This window comes from Chiloscyllium plagiosum, unplaced genomic scaffold (assembly GCF_037043375.1).
Source record: "Chiloscyllium plagiosum isolate Xiang-an unplaced genomic scaffold, Cpla_swu_hap1 HiC_scaffold_22, whole genome shotgun sequence".
In the NCBI taxonomy this organism is placed as follows: domain Eukaryota; kingdom Metazoa; phylum Chordata; class Chondrichthyes; order Orectolobiformes; family Hemiscylliidae; genus Chiloscyllium; species Chiloscyllium plagiosum.
The window spans coordinates 21,432,753-21,454,162 of record NW_028270160.1 but is presented as its reverse complement, the minus strand read 5'-3'; the positions used below and the strand labels follow the sequence as shown (position 1 = coordinate 21,454,162).

The 21,410-nt window shown below is 37.9% G+C and overlaps 2 protein-coding genes across 4 annotated transcripts in view; one reads left to right on the top strand and one right to left on the bottom strand.

The window, feature by feature from the left end:
• The window catches only part of slc18a2 (solute carrier family 18 member 2), a 35,606-nt gene extending 22,790 nt beyond the window's left edge, over positions 1 to 12,816 (top strand). For all 3 annotated transcript variants that reach the window (XM_043712840.2, XM_043712837.2, XM_043712841.2), the window contains 6 exons: positions 321 to 399; positions 740 to 791; positions 1,378 to 1,441; positions 3,614 to 3,733; positions 11,932 to 12,065; positions 12,152 to 12,816. In XM_043712840.2, coding sequence (XP_043568775.2) covers positions 321 to 399; positions 740 to 791; positions 1,378 to 1,441; positions 3,614 to 3,733; positions 11,932 to 12,065; positions 12,152 to 12,265 — 563 coding nt within the window. In that variant the 3' untranslated portion in view covers positions 12,266 to 12,816. The remainder of the gene's footprint in view (positions 1 to 320; positions 400 to 739; positions 792 to 1,377; positions 1,442 to 3,613; positions 3,734 to 11,931; positions 12,066 to 12,151) is intronic.
• A 4,162-nt stretch (positions 12,817 to 16,978) lies between these two features.
• Positions 16,979 to 21,410, bottom strand: part of pdzd8 (PDZ domain containing 8) — a 208,295-nt gene continuing 203,863 nt past the window's right edge. Inside the window, exon 5 of the mRNA XM_043712836.2 lies at positions 16,979 to 20,018. Coding sequence (XP_043568771.2) covers positions 17,863 to 20,018 — 2,156 coding nt within the window. The 3' untranslated portion in view covers positions 16,979 to 17,862. The remainder of the gene's footprint in view (positions 20,019 to 21,410) is intronic.

The window sequence follows — 21,410 nt, the reverse complement described above, 5'->3', positions numbered from 1 at the left end:
ACCACATAAGAAAGTATTGACACTAATACTGGTTAATGTTAAGTGAATATGCAGCTCAGAAAGTCATATGCTTTCGCAGAAAAAATCTTTTATGGTACGAAAGCGACGAGTTAAAAGACAATTTTGAAAAAGCTGTACCATACAAATATTATTCTTGTTCTTTTGTTAGTCTAACTAAGCCTACAATAGGAAATTAGAACAGTTTATTCATACTGCAACATTTTATTACCTCTACAGTTATCAATACCTGCTTTGTGCAGATTGCAAATTCAATCCATTTGAGTGACAGTAATGCTGATAAGCTTTATTTCGGTTTTCAGGCATTGCTTTTGTTCCAGCAAGTGTCTCATATCTAATTGGAACTAACATCTTTGGTGTCCTTGCACACAAAATGGGCAGGTAGGAAATTACCTTGTGAACCATTTATCGAGTATGTAGGTCTCTCAATCTGTGCAAAAGATTTTGATAATTTTAATAATAAAAACAGATCAATAGATATCCAGTGGTTCCTGTCTTAAAGTATATTTAATCATTTAATACCCTATATGTCTGCTTCTCAGGAAATGAAATCACGTGGGTTTATTTTATGAAGGAAAGTTTATGGGCTTAACAGACAGACTAAGCCATCTCTCAGACAACCGTTATATTGAGGGAAAGTAAGCTTCTGAATATGAAAGCACTTGAACGGTTATCATCAGTAAATCCTGCCAATATTCACCAGTTCTCATCTCTTCCTCAGGTGGCTGTGTTCTCTTTTGGGGATGATAATCGTTGGAATAAGCATTGTTTGCGTAAGTTAGCAATAATAATGGGGTTATCAACTGATTTGGTGTAGCGAAGTAAGTTTGAATGTTCAATTCAATCACCTTTTACTTCATGTGGTATATTTTCATTTCTGAAATTGATTAATGGCTTTTAAATTTAATTAAGCTTCTCCAATTAATTGCTGGTACTTAACCTTTCTTTTGATATGAGGGATGGCTTAAAATACATGAAGAACAATTTAGGCATCATTTCATTGTTTTGAACATGAACAAATGGTATAAAAGCAACTGCTTAAAATTCAATTTTCAGAAATGTTCAAGAAGACAGTTTCCAAACTGTTGAATGAGTTTCTGGCACATATATCCCGAATTATATTCTTAATAAGAGCATAACGTTCAAATTGAACTCAGAATGTGGATAGCAAATAAAGACAAGAATAATCCTACCAATTCCTTCCAGAATGATAAAACAGAAAGTTGTTAGAATTGGAAAACATTAAAATGATACTGAGATGGAACTGAAGCATTTATAAAAGTAAATGCATCAAATATATCGAGAATTTAGAGAAATTGTTTTACAAGATGATTAACATGTTTGTTTAATTAATGACAGGTACCACTTGCGAAAAATATATATGGACTTATTGTACCAAACTTTGGAGTTGGTTTTGCCATAGGTGAGCAAACCTTTGTCAGTAAGCCAATGACTTCATCAGTAAAGGGCAGCTGGCAGAACCGCAACTTGTGGAAGAGAATATCGCTTAAAGTTAAGATTAACTGATTAGTTAATCTTTAGCAGAGGTTGGAAATTCAGCTTTGCAAAGTACCACTGGGTACAGTTATATTCAAAAAAACCAAAAGAACTGCAGATACTGAAAATCGGAAACAAAAAACAAATTGCTGAAAGGCTCAGCAGCTTTGGCAGCATCTGTGGAAAGAAAGCAGACTCAAATACTTTGGGTTCAGTGACCCTTCCTCAGAACTAATGGCAGCTATGAAAATGATAGTTTTTTTTTTAGATTAGATTAGATTACTTACAGTGTGGAAACAGGCCCTTCAGCCCAACAAGTCCACACCGACCCGCCGAAGCGCAACCCACCCAAACCCCTACATGTACCCCTTTTTACCTAACACTACGGGCAATTTAGCATGGCCAATTCACCTGACCTGCACATCTTTGGACTGTGGGAGGAAACCGGAGCACCCGGAGGAAACCCACACAGACACTGGGAGAATGTGCAAACTCCACACAGTCAGTCGCCTGAGTCGGGAATTGAACCCGGGTCTCTGGCGCTGTGAGGCAGCAGTGCTAACCACTGTGCCACCGTGCCGCCCACGGTGGCACGGTTTAATGCAGAAGATGGGATGGAGGGAAGAGATAAACAATAGGTGGATATTAGAACCCAAAGAGAGCAGAGAATAGTTGGACAGACAAAGACTAGATTAGTTAGGATATCTGCTTGGCATGGACGAGTTGGACTGAAGAGTCTTTATCCATGCTGTGCATCTCTATGATTCTGAGTGGATAATAAACAGCCTGGGAGAATGAATATCTACTAGTGGACAATTAGTGGCTAACAATGGGTAGTGTATAATAGCGAGCATTTGATAACAAGGCCTGGTGTGTGGGGACTGGGGCAAGGACCTTAGAGAAGGTGCCTCAAACCTTAAAGCCGTTGAAATCAATATTGAGTCCAGAAGACTATAGAGTTTCCAAGTCAAAAATGAGGTGTTGGAAGAACCTAGCTACGTCAGTTCTCAAGAAAGGTCATTGAACCTGAAATGTTAACTTGTATTTCTCTCCACATTTGTATTTATGTTGAAGTAATGTGATTTTCTGTCCATGACAATGCAAGATCAACAATTAAGGAGACTATTTTTATCTTCTACTATCCTCTGAGTGTGTGGAGCCCTCTGCATTTGTTTGAGTTTGTCTCAAATGAAATCTTACCTCAGTCATAGGGTGATATATTAAATATACAGACCTCAGACCAGTATCTATAGAGTACATCGTGTATCTAGCAGCATAACGTTAGTGAATTAATATTTAAGTTACAATTAGAACATCTTGCCAATTACTAAATCTATTTTCATGGAATGAAGCAATTAAATGGCATGAATCATGGTGTTGAGCAACAGGCATGTCAAGCCAAATGGTATTTTTTGTTCTTGGTAAACTGCATCAATTAATATTGCTGGAGAAAATCATAATTGTATTTTATTAATACAGATTAATTGAAACCCAAGTTTCAACATTAAAAAGCCAATGTGCCAATTCACTGTATTACCTAATTTGTACTATTGACACATTTCTAGTGCAGTCTTGCTCTCTCCTAGACCTGTAGAATTGTTTAATAAAATTAATTAATCAACATTTAAACAACACTTTCTTGATTAAATGATCAGTGTAAATTATGTTTAAATGTATCATTTGAATTTTCTGGAATTAATTCATAATAACATTATGCAATATAATTACTGCATGTTATGTATGTACATTTGAATTTTTCACTCCATTTTTAAAATAATAAACTGTCCATGTGTTGTAAAATTTTGGAACAATCCAAATTTAAATAAAAAGTAAAAATGTTGAGAATTTTCAGCAGACCAGGCAGTATCTGTGGGAAGAGATTTTAGGTTGCTGACCTTTTTGTCAAACATATCTTTATTGCTAGATAATCATCAAGATGACATAGATACCTGAAATATGATTCAGCATATTAACGTATTTTAATAATTGCTTTATAACAATCACCATGATTTTGTTAAAAGATGTGCTCTGAATCATTCTGGTATTTGTTGTTTGCAACTAACTTGATCATGCCTAATCAATGTACCATTCTTTTTAGGAATGGTAGATTCTTCTATGATGCCTATTATGGGTTACTTAGTGGACTTGCGTCACGTCTCTGTGTATGGAAGTGTTTATGCAATTGCAGATGTGGCATTTTGCATGGGGTTTGCATTAGGTAAGTTTACATAATACTGTTGGGAATTTAAGAAGCATTTAAAACTTGGTTGAAAGATAAATCAAAGATGTTGCATTAATTTAGCACTTTTAAGTCCTCAGTTGTACATATTGAACTTGAATACTGTTAATTGAACACTAGATGGCCTCAGACTGGAGCAAGAACTTTTTATGTTGAATGCTTTATCCAGAGAGAATATTCCAGAAGGCCTGAAATTAAATATTCTTATATTGCTGCACCAGTTGAAGGGTAACTGGATATTCTAACACTTCCCAGCAAATGAAATACTTTTGAAGTGTAGTTGCTGTTGTTTCAGGGTCATTGCTGCAGCCATCTTGTACACAGGTTTCTGAAAAGAAGTAAATGATGAAATGTTCTAATTTATTGGTGGCTGAGAGTTACTTGCTGATCAAGTACCTCCCTGATCATTCAAAGCAAGCTTGCTTGGCAATATTTCAAGAGTGATGAAATTCTGTATTCTTATAGAACAAAAGTATGGGTATCCATATTGAACTATGGGTTGGAAGCTCAGACTTAGACATGGTGTTTGTTGAAGGCTGTTAAAACCACTAATGCTGTGACCCTCAATGGATGACACTGTCCAATCCAATTATTCATAGTTATGGTAAATGCTTTTATTTTACACAAAAATCATATCATCTGAAATATTCAGGTAATTACTGGGTAAATGGGAGACATTGGGAGATTAAAATATCAATGAATCAAAACTATATATATATATATATATATAGCATCCAAGATATGATTTGGCAATTTTTGGTCTTTGGCCAAGATCTAAAAGTCCAATGACTCAAATCTAGCATATAGCTGAACAATTTCCCAAATCTCAAAACTGCATATCAGTCCTGGAGAGGTTTACAATATAGCAGTCAGTAAAATTGTGGACATTAGCAAGGAAAGCAATGTTGGACTGGATGAAAGATTGAGTGCAAAGCCTCAGAGGTTAGTGTTGGCCTCCAATCTCTATGCAATTCAGAAATATCAGATAAAATGAATTGCATTTTCAGATAATACTAAATTAATGAGCAGTCAAGACTTATAAAGCTGTGACAGAAGAATGTAGAAAACTTGCCATAGGAAGGAATATGACCAATTACATTCACAGTTTGGTGTGAGATACTTGACATTGGAAGAGGAGAAAAAAAGAAGAGACATATGAGTATTTAATAAATGATACCAAACTATTTTGGGGAGAAGCTGAAAGAGATCCAAACTGAGAATGGATTCAATATTTAGGACATTCAATTTAGGACAGTAACTAACAAACCAAATCAAATGCTGGTATATTTCCAAATCAGCAAAAGTCTGTGGCAATTGTTACTATCACAATAGATTTTCATGAAGCATTCATTTACTGCAGTTAGCCTGCTCATGAAAGTTCAAGAAAAGCATCAGAGCCCTCGAAGTAAACATCAGAAACAGTTCATAGACCAATTGCTAGTATTGGAGAATGAGTTAGGAGGAAAGGTTAGACATCAGATCTGTCAGTCTTGAGGGGAAAAAGAAATTACAAAGGAAACGATTAGAAAAACTAATGTCTCAGGATTGCTGCATTGGTTCAGTGAAGTTCAACACAACTTGGAAGATCAATACCTCATCTTTTGCTGGGGACCTTACAGCATTCAGGACTTCAACCTTCGAGTTGAACCATTTTAGAGCCTGAACATCTCTTTCCATATTTATCATCTACCCCCACACCCCAGTTTTTGTCATGACATGGGTTGCTTTCAGTGCAGCCAACCCATTTTCAATTACTCATAGCACCTATGATCACTTATCTAACATCTCTTATTTCCTAGTTTACTATCAACAACCCCTTTGTCGACCTACCTATTGTTTCTCTCCCTGGGTTTGGTCCCTACCCACCCACTCATCTGATAGCTGCTAACAGTCTGATCAACGGTCACTGGATTTGAGATGTTAACTCAGTTTTCTCTCCACAGGTATTGCCAGACCAGACCTGCTGAGTTCCTCCAGCAATTTCTGTTTTTGTATGTTCCATATCTCCAGCATTCACAAGTTTTATATGATAAAAATTAATCATGAGGACCATTTCAGTTTAGAGCACATTAGGAAAAGGGATTATAGGTGAAAACAATAAAAGGCAAATTCCAAAGTATTTTTTTTAAATGCTGGAAATGCTTAATGGATCAGGCAGCATCTGTGAAGAGAAAGAATTTATATTTCAGATGGATGTTCTTTTGTCAGAATAAATTCAGGGCTACTGACAAGAAAGACTAATCATCTTAAGTTTCATGAAATCACCCCTTGAAATTTTGTTTATACTCCATTGTCTAGGCCAATCTCTCATCAATGAGAACTGTGTGCAATGATAGAAATGAGCTAACCCAAAAAATGTTAGCAAAATTAACAGATTATAATTCTTACTAAAATTTCTTGGGGTTAGCTCATTTCTATCATTAACAGATTACAATTCAGCTAGATTTAGATTGAACCTCTTAGATATGACTTGCATCAGATAATGAGAGGCAGTCATATCTTACCTTAATCCTTTATCGATAGAGCTGCAATATTGAACAGACTTCCATTTGTCATGGTTGTGGATATGTTCACCAAGTTGGAAAGTTGATTTGCAGATGTTTCACCCCCAGTTTAGGGGACATCTTCAGTTCTTTGGAGCTTTCTATGAAGCACTGCTGTACTGTCTCTTCTGGAATTTATTTGGTTCCGTTCCTGCTGCTTCTGGTTGCCAGTTGTAGTGGCTGGTATATTGGGTCTAGGTCTATGTGTTTGTTAATGGAGTCCATGGATGAGTGCCTTGCTTCTAGAAATTGTCTGGCTGTCCTCTGTTTAACTTGTCTTATGACCGTTGTGTTGTCCCAGTCAAATTTGTGGTCCTTGTCATCTGTGTGCATGACTACAAGGGACAGCTGTTTGTGTCATTTAGTGGCTAGTAGGTGTTCGTGAATATGGATTGCTAGTTGTCTGCTTGTTTGTCCAATATGGTTTATCATGCAGTCTTTGCATGGAATCTTGTAAATTACATTGGTCTTGCACATGATGGCCATAGGGTCTTTTGTTCTGGTGAGTTGTCGGAGTGTGGGTGTCGATTTATGGGCTGTCATGAATCAGAGCGTTCAGAGAAGTCTGGCTGTTAGTTCTATTAGTTATATATTTAAATAAGATAGCATGGCTAGTGAGTTTGGTCATGACATGTTCTTGTCATGTTGCTTGTCTGCTAGGCATCTGTGGATGAAGTTGCGGGGATATCTGTTCTTGGTGAAGCTTTTGTAGAGGTGTTCTTCACTTCACAGATCGGGAGTGCTGCAGTGCATTGTGGCCCTTTTGAACAGGGTCCTAATGCAGCTTCTCTTGTGTGTATTTGGTGATAGCTGTTATAGTACAGGATCTGGTCTGTGTGTGGCTTTTCTGTACACTCTTGTAGTGGATTCACCGTTCTATGAATAAAAGACCCTATACCCATCACGTGCAAGACCAATGTAATTGAAAAGATTCTATACAAAGACTGCACAAAACACTATTTAGGACAAACAAGCAAACAACTAGCAATCTGCATCCATGAACACCAGCTCGCCAATAAATGCCATGACCAGTTGTCCCTAGTAGCCATACACACAGATGACAAGGACCACAAATTCGACTGGGACAACACAACGATCATAGGACAAGCTAAACAGAGGACAGCCAGAGAATTTCTAGAAGCATGGCACGCATCCACAGACTCCATCAACAAACACATAAACCTAGACCCAATACAACAGCCACTACAAGAGGAGGGCCACCCTTTTTTCTGCAGAGTGCCAAAACAGACCACATCACCAGACACAGTTAAACTGGACATGGAGAACCATCCAGGTTGGTGGCTACTCCTAGTTTAAGAAAAGTTCACAGGTCAGTAAGAAGGTTAATGCTCTCCAAAAGGGTGAGTTCCACTATCTTCTCTCTGCTACCTCACACCCACAAGGTCAGAGGTCCCCAAATGCTGCCACTGCACAAGCCCCATAAGGGAAGGAAATAGATCTGTGATTGGGAAATAATAGCATTGAGAGAAGCCTGGATTGAATGTCACACATAATGGAAATGAGAGATGCATGACAATGGAGAGGAAAAAGTGATGTTATTCAAATACATCGCTGTATCACGACATTGCAAGAATTGATGGGATTTGGAGCTGCCTAGAGCAGCAGTGTGCCTACCCTGTTGTTACATTCTCAGGTTTCCATTGCACTTTTTATCAGGTAAAGTGGATTTTCACACAAAGACCGGCAGCAAATTGCATTTCCATTTTTTCATGTTGGAAAAGAGTTGATGGCACAAAGTGTGCTTTTGACCCAGTTTCAATTATACTTTAGATTCAAAGCCTGAAGTCGAGAGAACTAAAGTGTAAAGGCAGTCTTGAGTACTCCTGTTAGACAGAACACAAAGAAAATCCATTCAAGGTGTTTGGGAGTAATGTTGAATACGCAACACAATGCAAACAGATGAACACATAGTGACCTGATTTCTGTGGTTTAACCATGTTTATCCTAACCAGAGAAGAGAAAACCAGTGATTGCCTGATAACAGCTAAAAATTACGACAAAAGCCATAGATAAAAAAGACCTCATCGCCCATTGATTCTCATTTAAATTAACTCAGTTTTAATTCTGATTATGTGCTGAGTAACTCACTTTAAAAAAAATGTATAAATATTGGGCTTATTTTTATTAATCAACTAAATTATTTCCAGTGTCATAGTCATAGAGATGTACACATGGAAACAGACCCTTCGATCCAACCCGTCCATGCCGACCAGATATCCCAACCCAATCTAGTCCCACCTGCCAGCACCCGGCCCATATCCCTCCAAACCCTTCCTATTCATATACCCATCCAAATGACTCTTAAATGTTGCAACTGTACCAGCCTCTACCACATCCTCTGGCAGCTCATTCCATACACGTACCACCCTCTGCGTGAAAAAGGTGCCCCTTCGGTCTCTTTTATGTCTTTCCCCCTCACCCTAAACCTATGCCCTCTAGTTCTGGACTCCCCAACCCCAGGGAAAAGACTTTGTCTATTTATCCTATCCATGTCCCTCATAATTTTGTAAACCTCTATAAAGTCACCCTTCAGCCTCCGACACTCCAGGGAAAACAGCCCCAGCCTGTTCAGCCTCTCCCTGTAGCTCAGATCCTCCAACCCTGGCAACATCCTTGTAAATCTTTTCTGAACCCTTTCAAGTTTCACAACATTTTTCTGATAGGAAGGAGACCAGAATTTCACGCAATATTCCAACAATGGCCTAACCAATGTCCTTACAGCCGCAACATGACCTCCCAACTCCTGTACTCAATACCCTGACCAATAAAGGAAAGCATACAAAACGCCGCCTTCACTATCCTATCTACCTGCGACTCTACTTTCAAGGAGCTATGAACATGCCCTCCGAGTCTCTTTGTTCAGCAACACTCCCTGGGACCTTACGATTAAGTGTATAAGTCCTGCTAAGATTTGCTTTCCCAAAATGCAGCACATCATTTATCTGAATTAAACTCCATCTGCCACTTCTCAGCCCATTGGCCCATCTGGTCTAGATCCTGTTGTAATCTGAGGTAACCCTCTTCGCTGTCCACTACACCTCCAATTTTGGTGTCATCTGCAAACTTACTAACTATACCTCTTATGCTCGCATCCAAATCATTTATGTAAATGACAAAATGTAGAGGGCCCAGCACCGATCCTTGTGGCACTCCACTGGTCACAGGCCTCCAGTCTGAAATACAACCCTCCACCACTCTGTGTCTTCTACCTTTGATGCAATTCTGTATCCAAATGGCTAGTTGTCCCTGTATTCCATGAGATCTAACCTTGGTAATCAGTCTCCCATGGGGAACCTTGTTGAATGCCTTACTGTCCATATAGATCACATCTACTGCTCTGCCCTCATCAATCCTCTTTGTTACTTCTTCAAAAAACTCAATCAAGTTTGTGAGACATGATTTCCCACGCACAAAGCCATGTTGACTATCCCAAATCAGTCCTTGCCTTTCTAAATACATGTACGTCCTGTCCCTCACGATTCCCTCCAACAACGTGCCCACCACCGAGGTCAGGCTCACCGGTCTATAGTTCCCTGGCTTGTCTTTACCGCCCTTCTTAAACAGTGGCACCCACGTTTGCCAACCTCCAGCATTCCAGCACCTCACCTGTGACTATCGATGATACAAATATCTCAGCAAGAGGCCCAGCAATCACTTCTCTAGCTTTCCACAGAGCTCTCGGGTACACCTGATCAGGTCCTGGGGATTTATCCACTTTTAACCGTTCCAAGACATCCAGCACTTCCTCCTCTGTAATCTGGACATTTTGCAAGATGTTACCATCTATTTCCCTACAGTCTATATCTTCCATAACCTTTTCCACAGTAAATACTGATGCAAAATATTAGATTACTTTACAGTGTGGAAACAGGCCCTTCGGCCCAACAAGTCCACACCGACCTGCCGAAGCGCACCCACCCAGACCCATTCCCTTACATTTACCCCTGCACCTAACACTACAGGCAATTTAGCGTGGCCAATTCACCTAATCTGCACATTTTTTGGAGTGTGGGAGGAAACCGGAGCACCCGGAGGAAACCCACGCAGACACGGGGAGAATGTGCAAACTCCACAGTCAGTCGCCTGAGGCGGGAATTGAACCCGGGTCTCTGGCGCTGTGAGGCAGCAGTGCTAACCACTGTGCCACCGTGCCGCCCACAATTCATTTAGTATCTCCCCCATTTTCTGTGGCTCCACACAAAGGCTGCCTTGCTGATCTTTGAGGGTCCTATTCTCTCCCTAGTTACCCTTTTGTCCTTAATATATTTGTAAAAACCCTTTGGATTCTCCTTAATTCTATTTGCCAAAGCTATCTCATGTCCCTGTTTTGCCCTCCTGATTTCCCTCTTAAGTATACTCCTACCTTCTTTATACTCTTCTAAGGATCCACTCGATCTATCCTGTCTGTACCTGACATATGCTTCCTTCTTCTTCTTAACCAAACCCTCAATTTCTTTAGTCATCCAGCATTCCCTATACCTACCAGCCTTTCCTTTCACCCTGACAGGAATGTACTTTCTCTGGATTCTTGTTATCTCATTTTTCCCAAACTGTGAGCAAATACCTTTACGGCTACTGGCTACAGTAGAAGCAATAGTCACTGTAATCATTCTGGATAATGTTAAAGTACAACTCATTCACCTATCATTTCCTGCAATTGTAAAACATCAAAACAATGATGGGAAATAGTTATCACCTTAAATTATTTTTAATGCAATTAACTTGGTTAAATATTTTTGTGTTTAATCAGTGTGAATTACATGACATTAATGCAATTAGAAATGATTGAAAGAATTAGAAACTGCAATGTTTCACTTGATCTACTTTCCATAGGCACAATCTTAACAGCAAAGTATGTGTGGTTTAAAATTCTGATTGAAACCCTGAGTAGGAGTAACATGACTAAGCTGGTTCATATAATAACTTGAACAGGTTAGATCTGAACAGCTTGAGGGGAGAATGAGACTTCAGTAATTTGTTTTTATTACTTTGTTAGTGGCTCTAATTTCAAAAGAGATTTTTTTTCCTTATGTTATCATGGAGATAATGTACAGTCAGTGTAACAATTATTATTGCTCTCATGATGATTCTACTAATTAATTGGTGTACACCTAGCTTGGTTTTATCATCATAAAACTTTAAAGCAACATCAAAACTTACTTAAAACTGGTGAAAAAATGCTTAGGTTACACTTCCAAAGAATTCATCAGATTCCAAAAAACTATTTAACTTCAAATGCTTTCGAGGGGCACAGTGGCTCAGTGGTCAGCACTGCTGCCTCACAACACCAGGCACCTCACCTGTGGTTCGATTTTGGCCTCGGGCACCTGTCCGTGTAGAGTTTGCACATACTCCCCGTGTCTGTGTGGGTTACCTCCGGGTGCTCCGGTTTCCTCCCACAGTCCAAAGATGTGCAGGTCAGGTGAATTGGCCATTCTAAATCGCCCACAGTATTAGGTGCATTAGTCAGAGGGAAATGGGTCTGGGTGGGTTACTCTTTGGAGGGTCGGTGTGGACTTGTTGGGCCGAAGGGCCTGTTTCCACACTGTAGGGAATCTAATCTAAAAACTAGCATACTGTTTTTCCCTTCTCTAATTTATTATGTCCTTTCAGGGCCTTCAACTGGTGGAGCCATTGCTAAAACAATAGGATTCCCTTGGTTAATGATAATTATTGGTATCATTGACATAATATATGCTCCATTGTGCTTTTTCCTTCGAAGCCCTCCCGCCAAGGAAGAAAAGATGGTAAGAGACTGCAAACAATTTAGCAGTAGTTGCTTTAGATTGCTAAAACTCTGTGCACAATAACACTTGAATTTATTTTATTTTAGGCTATTTTGATGAATCAAAATTGCACTGTTAAAACCAAAATGTACACAACTCAGGACCACTTTCAGAAGGCCCCTGTGGTTGATAATGAGGAAGAGTCTGAGAGTGATGAATGATTGCAGCCATATCATATTCTTTACAATATATATTTTCATGTATAGTATGCAGTGCTTTGTGAACTGTCCTTGAAAAAATGTCCTAAATGTAGTAACACATATTCTATAATTTGTTGTTCATTAAAACATACCAAAGCTGTAACTTTATTTACCCATATGATCATAGGGTATGGGGGTAGGAGGCATAATGCTAGTTGAGTAAAATTGAATGCCAGCAGCCTTATCACAACAATTGGAATGTTTATTCCATTTTTAAATTTTTAATCAATGAATAGTTTTCAAAGCTTTTATTATTCACATGTATTGGTTAGTGAGAACAAACCCATGTGTATGCACATATTAGAATCTGAACATTTATTATTGTAAGTTTGCTTAAAGGTTTTTCCGCCCATATGAGATTTTTAAAGATTAATACATTTCTACAAATCGGATTTGTGGATTGTGGACAATTCATTTTATGTGAAAAAAAAACATATGGGATGCCTTAGCAGATATAATATACCTGTAATGTTTATTTATAAGTTGTCACAGGAAAGTTCACAAGTCAAGCAACTAGCTATCCAAAAAAAGATTAATTCTGTTCTTAATTAATGAAGTTGAAACTTTAATTGACATTTAGCGAGATGAATAACAACATTTCCCCCTTTCCGTAAAAGGCATCATACTCTTCACACTGATAAAGTTGCATATAGTGACTGAACATTTGGTTGAAATACAGAAAGCTTTTAGGGCACTAAAATGTGAAAACCATTAACTAGTTTGGAAAGCAATCCTCAACAGCATTTTCTAAAATTTATACATGTTTACATTGTGGCCAATCTATTTTCTGTTCTGTAACTCATGTGCCTTTGTTATATAAAATATATTTACATGGATTCGATATGTTGGTACACCTTTACTGATTAATGCTCCACATGTATCTGGTTACAAGTTAACTTCACAAAATGTCCAGCCATACATACAAGCACCATGATGCATTACAGTTGATGAATATTCAAAGACCATGCTTTAAACTTTCCTCTGTGACTTGTTTCTGTCAACATTGTTCATGAATACCTAAAAGTAGGCTTTTATAATTGGCTTTTATTGCATAGTGACAAGACATTTTATGGTAAAGACAACATGTCATGTTCATGCAAATATAATCACTGTTCACAGACAGATTGGACAGTTGGCCGCTTTGTGCACAAAGATAGGAAAATATAAATAAATATGTACAGAACCTCTCCTGTTGACCAATAAGTGGGTTCCTAATCTGCAATCAGATGTGTTATGTGGGTGTGTGTTCCTTCATTTCATGGACAAATGTATGTAATAAAAGTACTCTGAATAAAAATGGCATTGGTTTATTAATTTAGTTGTTATTTGGATTTAGATATATTAAATAAGAGCTTGAAATGGCCATTTGAAAATTATACTTCTTCTGTATTCGTAAACATTTTAATGTTTAAAAGTTTTCAAAAACATTAGCAAATAAACTAGACTGGGAGGAATTGCCTTCCTCATTTGGAAATGGACACGGCTGTTACACACAAATATACAGAAGAGATAAAGTGGAAGAGTTCACTTGGCCTCATCAAGTTTATCCCAATGGTTATGCTACAGATAAATATAATGGCATTCCAAACATCAGTAGATGCAAAATAGTTGAAAAAAGCCTGAATTAGAGAAAAGTAACTTTTGAATTTCCTGTCTAAACCCAAAAAAAACAAATGCACCAAGAGACTTCAGTAACCATGAGGTACATCATCCTTTAGTACATGAAATTATCCAGCTCCCTTTTAAATAATTTCTGTCCTTGTGTAGGATGTTACATTGTCGCATTGCTAACCTTGGTTCTGAAATAAATCAATTTCAGCAGAGCTGTTAACTTTTTTTACATGGTTAAAAGCTTCTGTTAAAGTATAGAAACTTAAAACAAATACATTAAATATTTGCTTGATGTTAACCCAAAGCTTAATTTGAATATATTGCTGACTATAAATACATGGAGTCATACAGACCTGTGAAGTCAGTTCAGTGCTTTTGGATAATAGGGTGGGTGGATGTGCTACATCTGATGCCATTTTCACTATGAAAGCCAGCAATTACTCTATCCATCTATCAGTTCAAAACACAGAATAACTAGTTGGATGAGATCCCAGAGGACTGTTGCGGCCAATCAAAAATATAACACAAATCACCAAGTTCTAAAATATGGTGGAGGACAAGTAAGGAAATTTATTGAGGAGAATATCTGTGTAGCAGAGTGAGGTATCATGTTCTTAGCTGCAACCCTCAGAAATTGGTCAAACTTCATACTGCACAGCTTTTATATATAGCACTGAGCACTCAATACAAGTTTTAATTTATTCTAGTGAATTATTATTCGTAATCAGCCAAAATGAATTGAATACTTTTAATACATAGGAAGGTAGATTTTACAACAGTAGAGGAATTAAGGGTTAACATGAGTGGGCGGGGAAATGCAGCTGAGTCCATGAAAAGATTAGCCACAATCCTATTGAATGTCAACAGGCTCGAGGGGCACATGACCTACTCCTGCTCCTGTTTCTTATTTTCTTAAAATATTTCCTTTGAATGGGGAAGCTGGTGGGGTGAAAGTTTTCTACCTGACCCTCTCCCATCATTTTCAACAGCATAAAATCCATCACACTTCTATCTCTCTTCTAGTCCGAAGATGTCACTCGAATTCAAAGTGTTAACTCTGTTTCTCTCAATGCAACAAAATCTAAGTTTTCCAGCTTTGTTTTTATTTTCGACTTCTAGCTTCTGCAGTATTTTTGCTTTTGCGTTATCACAAAGCTCCTTATAGTTTTGTTCAGTTTTAATTGAAGATCTGTGTAGGAATTGGAAAAATGTTACACTGCTGCGGAGTTACTATTACTAAGGGTAAATTGAGCACAGCAGTTGAGCAAAGTGGGGACTTTACATTTAACCATGGTATATATTATGTAGGTGCACAAAGGAAAACAGTTTTGATCCACGGTAGAAATATATGTCAATTGGAAAAAATATGCAAAAATATCTTCTGCTAGATTCCATAGCATTGCAAAATTTTTTGACAGTTGCCCATCATTTCTGCACGGGGCTCTCCAAAAAACATTATGACTGACATTTATGATTGCCATTTACTTACTCTTTTCCCATGCCTTTGCACATTGTATGATTATGTGAACAGAAACAATTCCCTCCTGAATGCTTCAATGCCTCCAACCACCTTTCCAGGCGGTGCACCTCCAGATCTGAACCATCCATGTGAAACAGTTCTTCTTCACATATTAACTTCATTTGCAAATCACTTTAAATCTGCCCTGCCATTCTTGAATCTTTTATCAGCAGGTGCAGTTCCTTCCAAACTACCACTCAATTTTGAAAATGTGTTGGGATCTCCTCTTAGCATTCTTCACTCCAAGAAGAATAGTCCATTTTTTTCAAATTATCCTCGTAACTGAAGTTTCTTATCTCTAGAAGCAACAGCACACAATGTTCCAGCTGAGGTCTACCAAGTCTCTTGTATAAGTTCAGCATAACCTCCCTGCAATGGTTCACCATGCCCCTATTAATAAAGCGTAAGAAACTGTATGCATTATCTCTGCACCTGCCCTACCACGTTCAGTAATCTATGCTCATATTCACTCATGTCCCTCTACTCCCAAGTACTGTCCATATTCTTCATATTAAAATGTATCACCTCATACTTTAACTCCATTTACCATTTATATGCTCAATTCATCAACTTGTCTATGTCCTATTGGAGTGCTACACAGTCCTCCTCAGAGTTTACATTAATTTGAAGCTTTTGTATCATTGGCAACCTTTGAAATTGCCATCTACACATAAAGATCAAGATCATTAATACACATCAGGAGTTTAGAGATTAGAATGGTATTAATTTAATGAGGGAATTCAATAATGTGGAGATGAGAGAAGCTACGATTGTCCTCTGCAGACAGAGAACATTTAAATGGAAATGGACAGGATTTAGGAGAACCTATTGCTATTGGTGGACAGTACAATAATTAGATTTAAGTAATTGGCAAAAGAACCAGGATACAAATGAAAAAAATATTTACACCAGAAGTTTATGATTTACAATACACTGCCTGAAATGGTGAAAGTAGAGTCAATAATAACTTTCAAAATGAAATTATAGAGATATTTGAAAAGGCAAGTGTTATGAGGAAAGATCAAGGAAGTTAGACCAATTAAATAGTTCTTTCTAAGACTCAACAAAAGAATGATCAAGTCAAATAGTTTGTCTGCACAATAAAAATGAATGATTCTATGGATTGTTTGCTAGCAATTAAAATTCATGGATGTTTTTTGTTAATTTGTTTACAATAAGCTAACCAGTGATAACCTTCGACTGGTATGTTCTGTAAACTTGCACATCAACCAAGTTAACTTGCCCTATTGTACAGGTCCAACCAATAGATGAAATGGTCGTGTATGTAATAACTCATGGTCTGAATAGGACTTCCCTCTTTCAAACTTAGGCATGGCTGGAAGCATTTCCTTCCAAGGAACCAGGGACAAATGTATTTATAGAAATACTGACACTTAAATTTTCTCCACTTGAGGGTCCACTACTTCAGCATTAAAGGGCCTTCTAATGTTCACTTGTGTTTAACACATGTACAAAGAGAACATTATCTATATTATTTAAAACAATCCATACATAGAATTAAATAAGGTTACAAAAACAACAAATTTTCAGAATCATATTTATTGGGCACTGCTAATGTTATAGACACCCAACTCTTCATTTTGCTGTGGTAGAGGTGGGGAACACTAGGGTTCAATTATCCAAACTGAAAACCTTGCAAATTAATTAGTGTTACTTTCTCAGCTTCAGTAACAACTTTTAATTTACCTCCATGTGCAAAAATTACAACTTGGTGTCAATTTGAATTGTCACATTCTTCAAAATTTAACTATCTGCAGGTCTGCGTAGTGAACCTTGCTGAATGTTTTACCATGCAATACATACTTTAAGTATAAAGTCAATAGACATCTCTTCATAATACATATTACTGTTTCAATAAATAAGAAAGTGTCAGTGCATTTTTTGCACCCTTGCACAAGTATTTGAGGTTCCAAATAGTCATCCTTTAAATTACAAACATCTGTAAAGAAACAACATACATAGTAGCAAACTCTGCTTTACTAAAATACCTTTAATAGACACAAAAGCTCACCACAGTTTGCGTTGTTGATACACATTTGGCAAAGAAATATCTATGCAAAGAACAAAAAGAGGTGAACTTAAAGAATTACAGGTTTATGACATGATTCAAATTTTAAAACCTGGTCCCAAAAAAAGAATTCAAGTCCATCTTTCCAACATATCATAGACTCATCCGCAGAGTACCATCACTACAAGAATTAATTTAAATATACCTTACTAAAAACTTCTGAAATGGGGAGAGGAAGTCTTAGACAGAATTGGCTGTGTAGTTTGTTGACACTGTAGTCACATGAAAAGTCAAAATCACAACACAGAAGTACAATTGCGTTATTGCACAGAAGCAAGGAAGAAAATCAACAAAATAGTAAATTTGGTTGAGTAGATTCATCAGGAAATTTAAATGAAATCATGAAAGGGATTCAGCATCATCAATAATTTGCTCATTTGATACATCAGTAAATGACTGCACATCTGTCTGATTGACAATGTCAATTTCATCTGCTGTTATAGATAAGATGTCATCTGAAAGCTTTGTGACCTTTCTTGTTTGCTGTTCTGAAGATACACTCTCACTTAATTCCAAATCCTCATACCCTGCTTTATAATGGATTGTGAGCAGCGTGAGAGCTTGAAGTCGTTCACCTGACTTAGAAAGGGCAGCAGACAGGAGCAACTTCTTTCTCGGATCTGTGCTCTCTTTCTCTTCCTTGATTAAAGCATAATTGTGTTCTAGTTCCTGGTCTATTTCATTTTGTAGCTTGTCCAACATCAATTCCAGTTTTTGACAGCGTTCATCTGATGGCAACCCTCGATAAAGATCCCGGCCAATCTCTTTAACAGCAATAAATACACTATCATCAAGGCCGCCTTCTTTCTTAACTGGTAACTTGGTTCCTGTGCTAGCAGCTTGTCTTTTGGAGGGACTACTGGCACTGTAAGTCTCAGTGTCACTGCTTTCGTTGTCTGAGGTGTTTGGAGTGTGTTTTGGAGATGGTTCTACCAAATCAACTCCAGGGTCAGCAAGGCGAGCTCTGGGTGCTGACCTTAGGTTCAGCAAGCGTGAACTAGTATTAATGATGTGTCGTGTTAATCCTGTAGACCTGTTGAAGGATGACTTTGATTCCAAGTCAACTCTTCTTTCTGGAGCAACTGAAAAGGGAGGCTCTGTTGCTAGACATTTGTCCTGGCACTTTTTATGGCAAACAAATGCACATGTCATGCATTGAGAAGCTGCTTTGGTCCAGACTTTCTTTTTACAGTAATCACACCAAGTTGGGTTCTGAAACTGAGTATCTTGGAAATTATGCCTCTTCTCTGTGCATGACTTACTAAGATCTTCCTTACTGAAAGCAGGAATATCTTCTGGTAACATATCTACATTTTCCTTTTCTACTTGAACACTAGAGGTTTCTGTATCACCTTCTTTTAGATATGTAAAATTTAATGTAATGTCACCATAGCACAGTTTCTCATTGAATCCCTTATGAGTGCTTAGATTTCGTAGTGCAGTCCTACTGACAGCAGCTTTTGGTTCAGGAGCACTTAGCCTGAAAGTTGCCTGATACTCCAGTGAAGCTGTAGAAAGACATTCCATTGCTATCTCTTCAAGTTTTATACTTGCGTGGCCTAAACAAATAAGTCCACCTGGTTTAAAGGGCTCTTTACACCAGATTGCAACATTGACATACTTATGGTGGCTTTCAACCTCAAATACACATGTTGCCTTGTTCCACTTTCCAAACCTCTTGCGGTAGACAACCTCTGATGATTCCCAGATTTGATTATCTTCTGCTCCATCGCGCATATTGCAGGTAGCTTCTGGAGCTTTTTCCTTGGAATCTTGTTTACTTGCAGCTGATTTGGATAGGGATGGATCTTCATTTTGGTCCCCAATTTTGCCTATACTCTTTTCCACATTTCTCTCTGCACTATTGGTGGAAGGAATTGGTTTGTCAAGTTTTTCTGTAGCAACATCACCAGATTCAAGCTGGTACTGGGTTTCAGAGGAAGCCAAAGTAAGTTTAATTTGGGGCCTTGGGGGTACAGGAGGTTTATTTGTGGATCCAGATACTGGCTTACTAGGCAGTTGTACATCAGGGATATCTGGACACTTTGATTGAACAGATTTAACCACATCTTTTTGCTGGGGTTTCAGGGGTATCTGATAATTGCCCAAGTTTAATTTGCGATTCAGAATAGGAGATATGGTTCCCAAAGGTTTTGCAGCAAGTGTAGCAACTGAGCGCTTTGGACTTTGATTACTTAGTGCAAAATCCTCCTTTATTATTGTGGATGGCAGTTTGATTTCAGGGCATATTAATTCTTCAAATTCAGAATCCACATCTTTAGCATCCGCACTGTCTAAAACACCTTCATCATCGAATGTTTGTGGACCAAACTGTGAACCAAAGTTTGTGTCCTCAAGTTGGCCAAAGTTATCTTGGAGAGAACTACATTGTTGATTCTGATGTCCACCAACAGGCCTCTCATAGTAAACCATTACTTTGTCACCAGCTTGCTTTATAAGCTTCAAAACATGCACAGAGGATGTCACCTTGACTCCTGTTGACAAATCAAAGCAAACCTGGATTAAAAAAAATCTTTAAAAAGTATAATGTACTATTTTAAATGACAAATGTTTAATGTGACATGGTTAAAAAAATTTACTGAGAACTTAACTATTCAAGCAAAATGGAGAAAATACATTGCTATCTAATTGCATTTGCAGAAAAGACATAATTACACAATAGGCGTTTCTTGGAATGAAGACAGGTGACAATCTCCTATTATTTCAAATAAAATTTGAAGTTCATTTAAGTGCTTTCTATGTGTTCACCAAATTTAGGGCCTTATCCATTCTGCATAACACACATAATTGAAAGTGCAGGTAATACCTTTTCTCCATGATGATGCACAAAGTTATGTAAAAATACAACTTCATTTGTCCTTTCAACTATAAATTCTCAAGTGCTTTTTCTCCTAAATAGTGGGCGGCACGGTGGCACAGTGGTTAGCACTACTGCCTCACAGCGCCACAGACCAGGGTTCAATTCCCGCCTCAGGCGAACGACTGTGTGGAGTTTGCACATTCTCCCCGTGTCTGCGTGGGTTTCCTCCGGGTGCTCCGGTTTCCTCCCACAGTCCAAAAATATGCAGGTTAGGCGAATTGGCCATGCTAAATTGCCCGCAGTGTTAGGTGCAGGGGTAAATGTAGGGGAATGGATCTGGGTGGGTGGTGCTTCGGCGGGGCGGTGTGGACTTGTTGGGCCGAAGGGCCTGTTTCCACACTGTAAGTAATCTAATCTAATCTAATCTAATTTAATTATTAATGACCTTTCTCCAATTTGAGGAGTTTTACATGCCACTTACTTTTAGCTATGAATATTTACTAATAGGATAAAATGCTTTGAATTTGTGCACATAAATTTGAATCCATAACTTTACTCAAACACTTTAATCAGAAAAAATAATGCAAAGGAGGAATAAAATTTACATTATATGGAGATAAAGAACCAGCTAGTAGGGTTTAAAAAAAATCCTGAGAGACAATTCTGAGTTTTCTATTAAGAAACAAAAGGATGACGTGACATGTAAAGACTGGCAATGACAATCTTCATCTGGTGGATACAAAAGATATTGTAGAAATGCGAATTCTTTACTTAGTTCTTTGTACAAACATGGTTCTGCCTTCTAACTCAGTAACAATGAACTGTTAAGAGAACTTGGCTTATTAGTTAGACAATACAGTCTTAAAAAGATGACAAGCATGCAGTTTAGCAGTGGACTAATGATCTCTGGATTGTTTAATAAAACTCTTCTATCATTAATAATTTCCAGTATAGTTTCATTGCAACCAGCTTCCAATATACTCACGTTACTAGATATATTGGGATGTCAATCACTCGTACTACAGTACCATTAGAGAATTGTGACCAATAAGCTGAAATCTGTTTC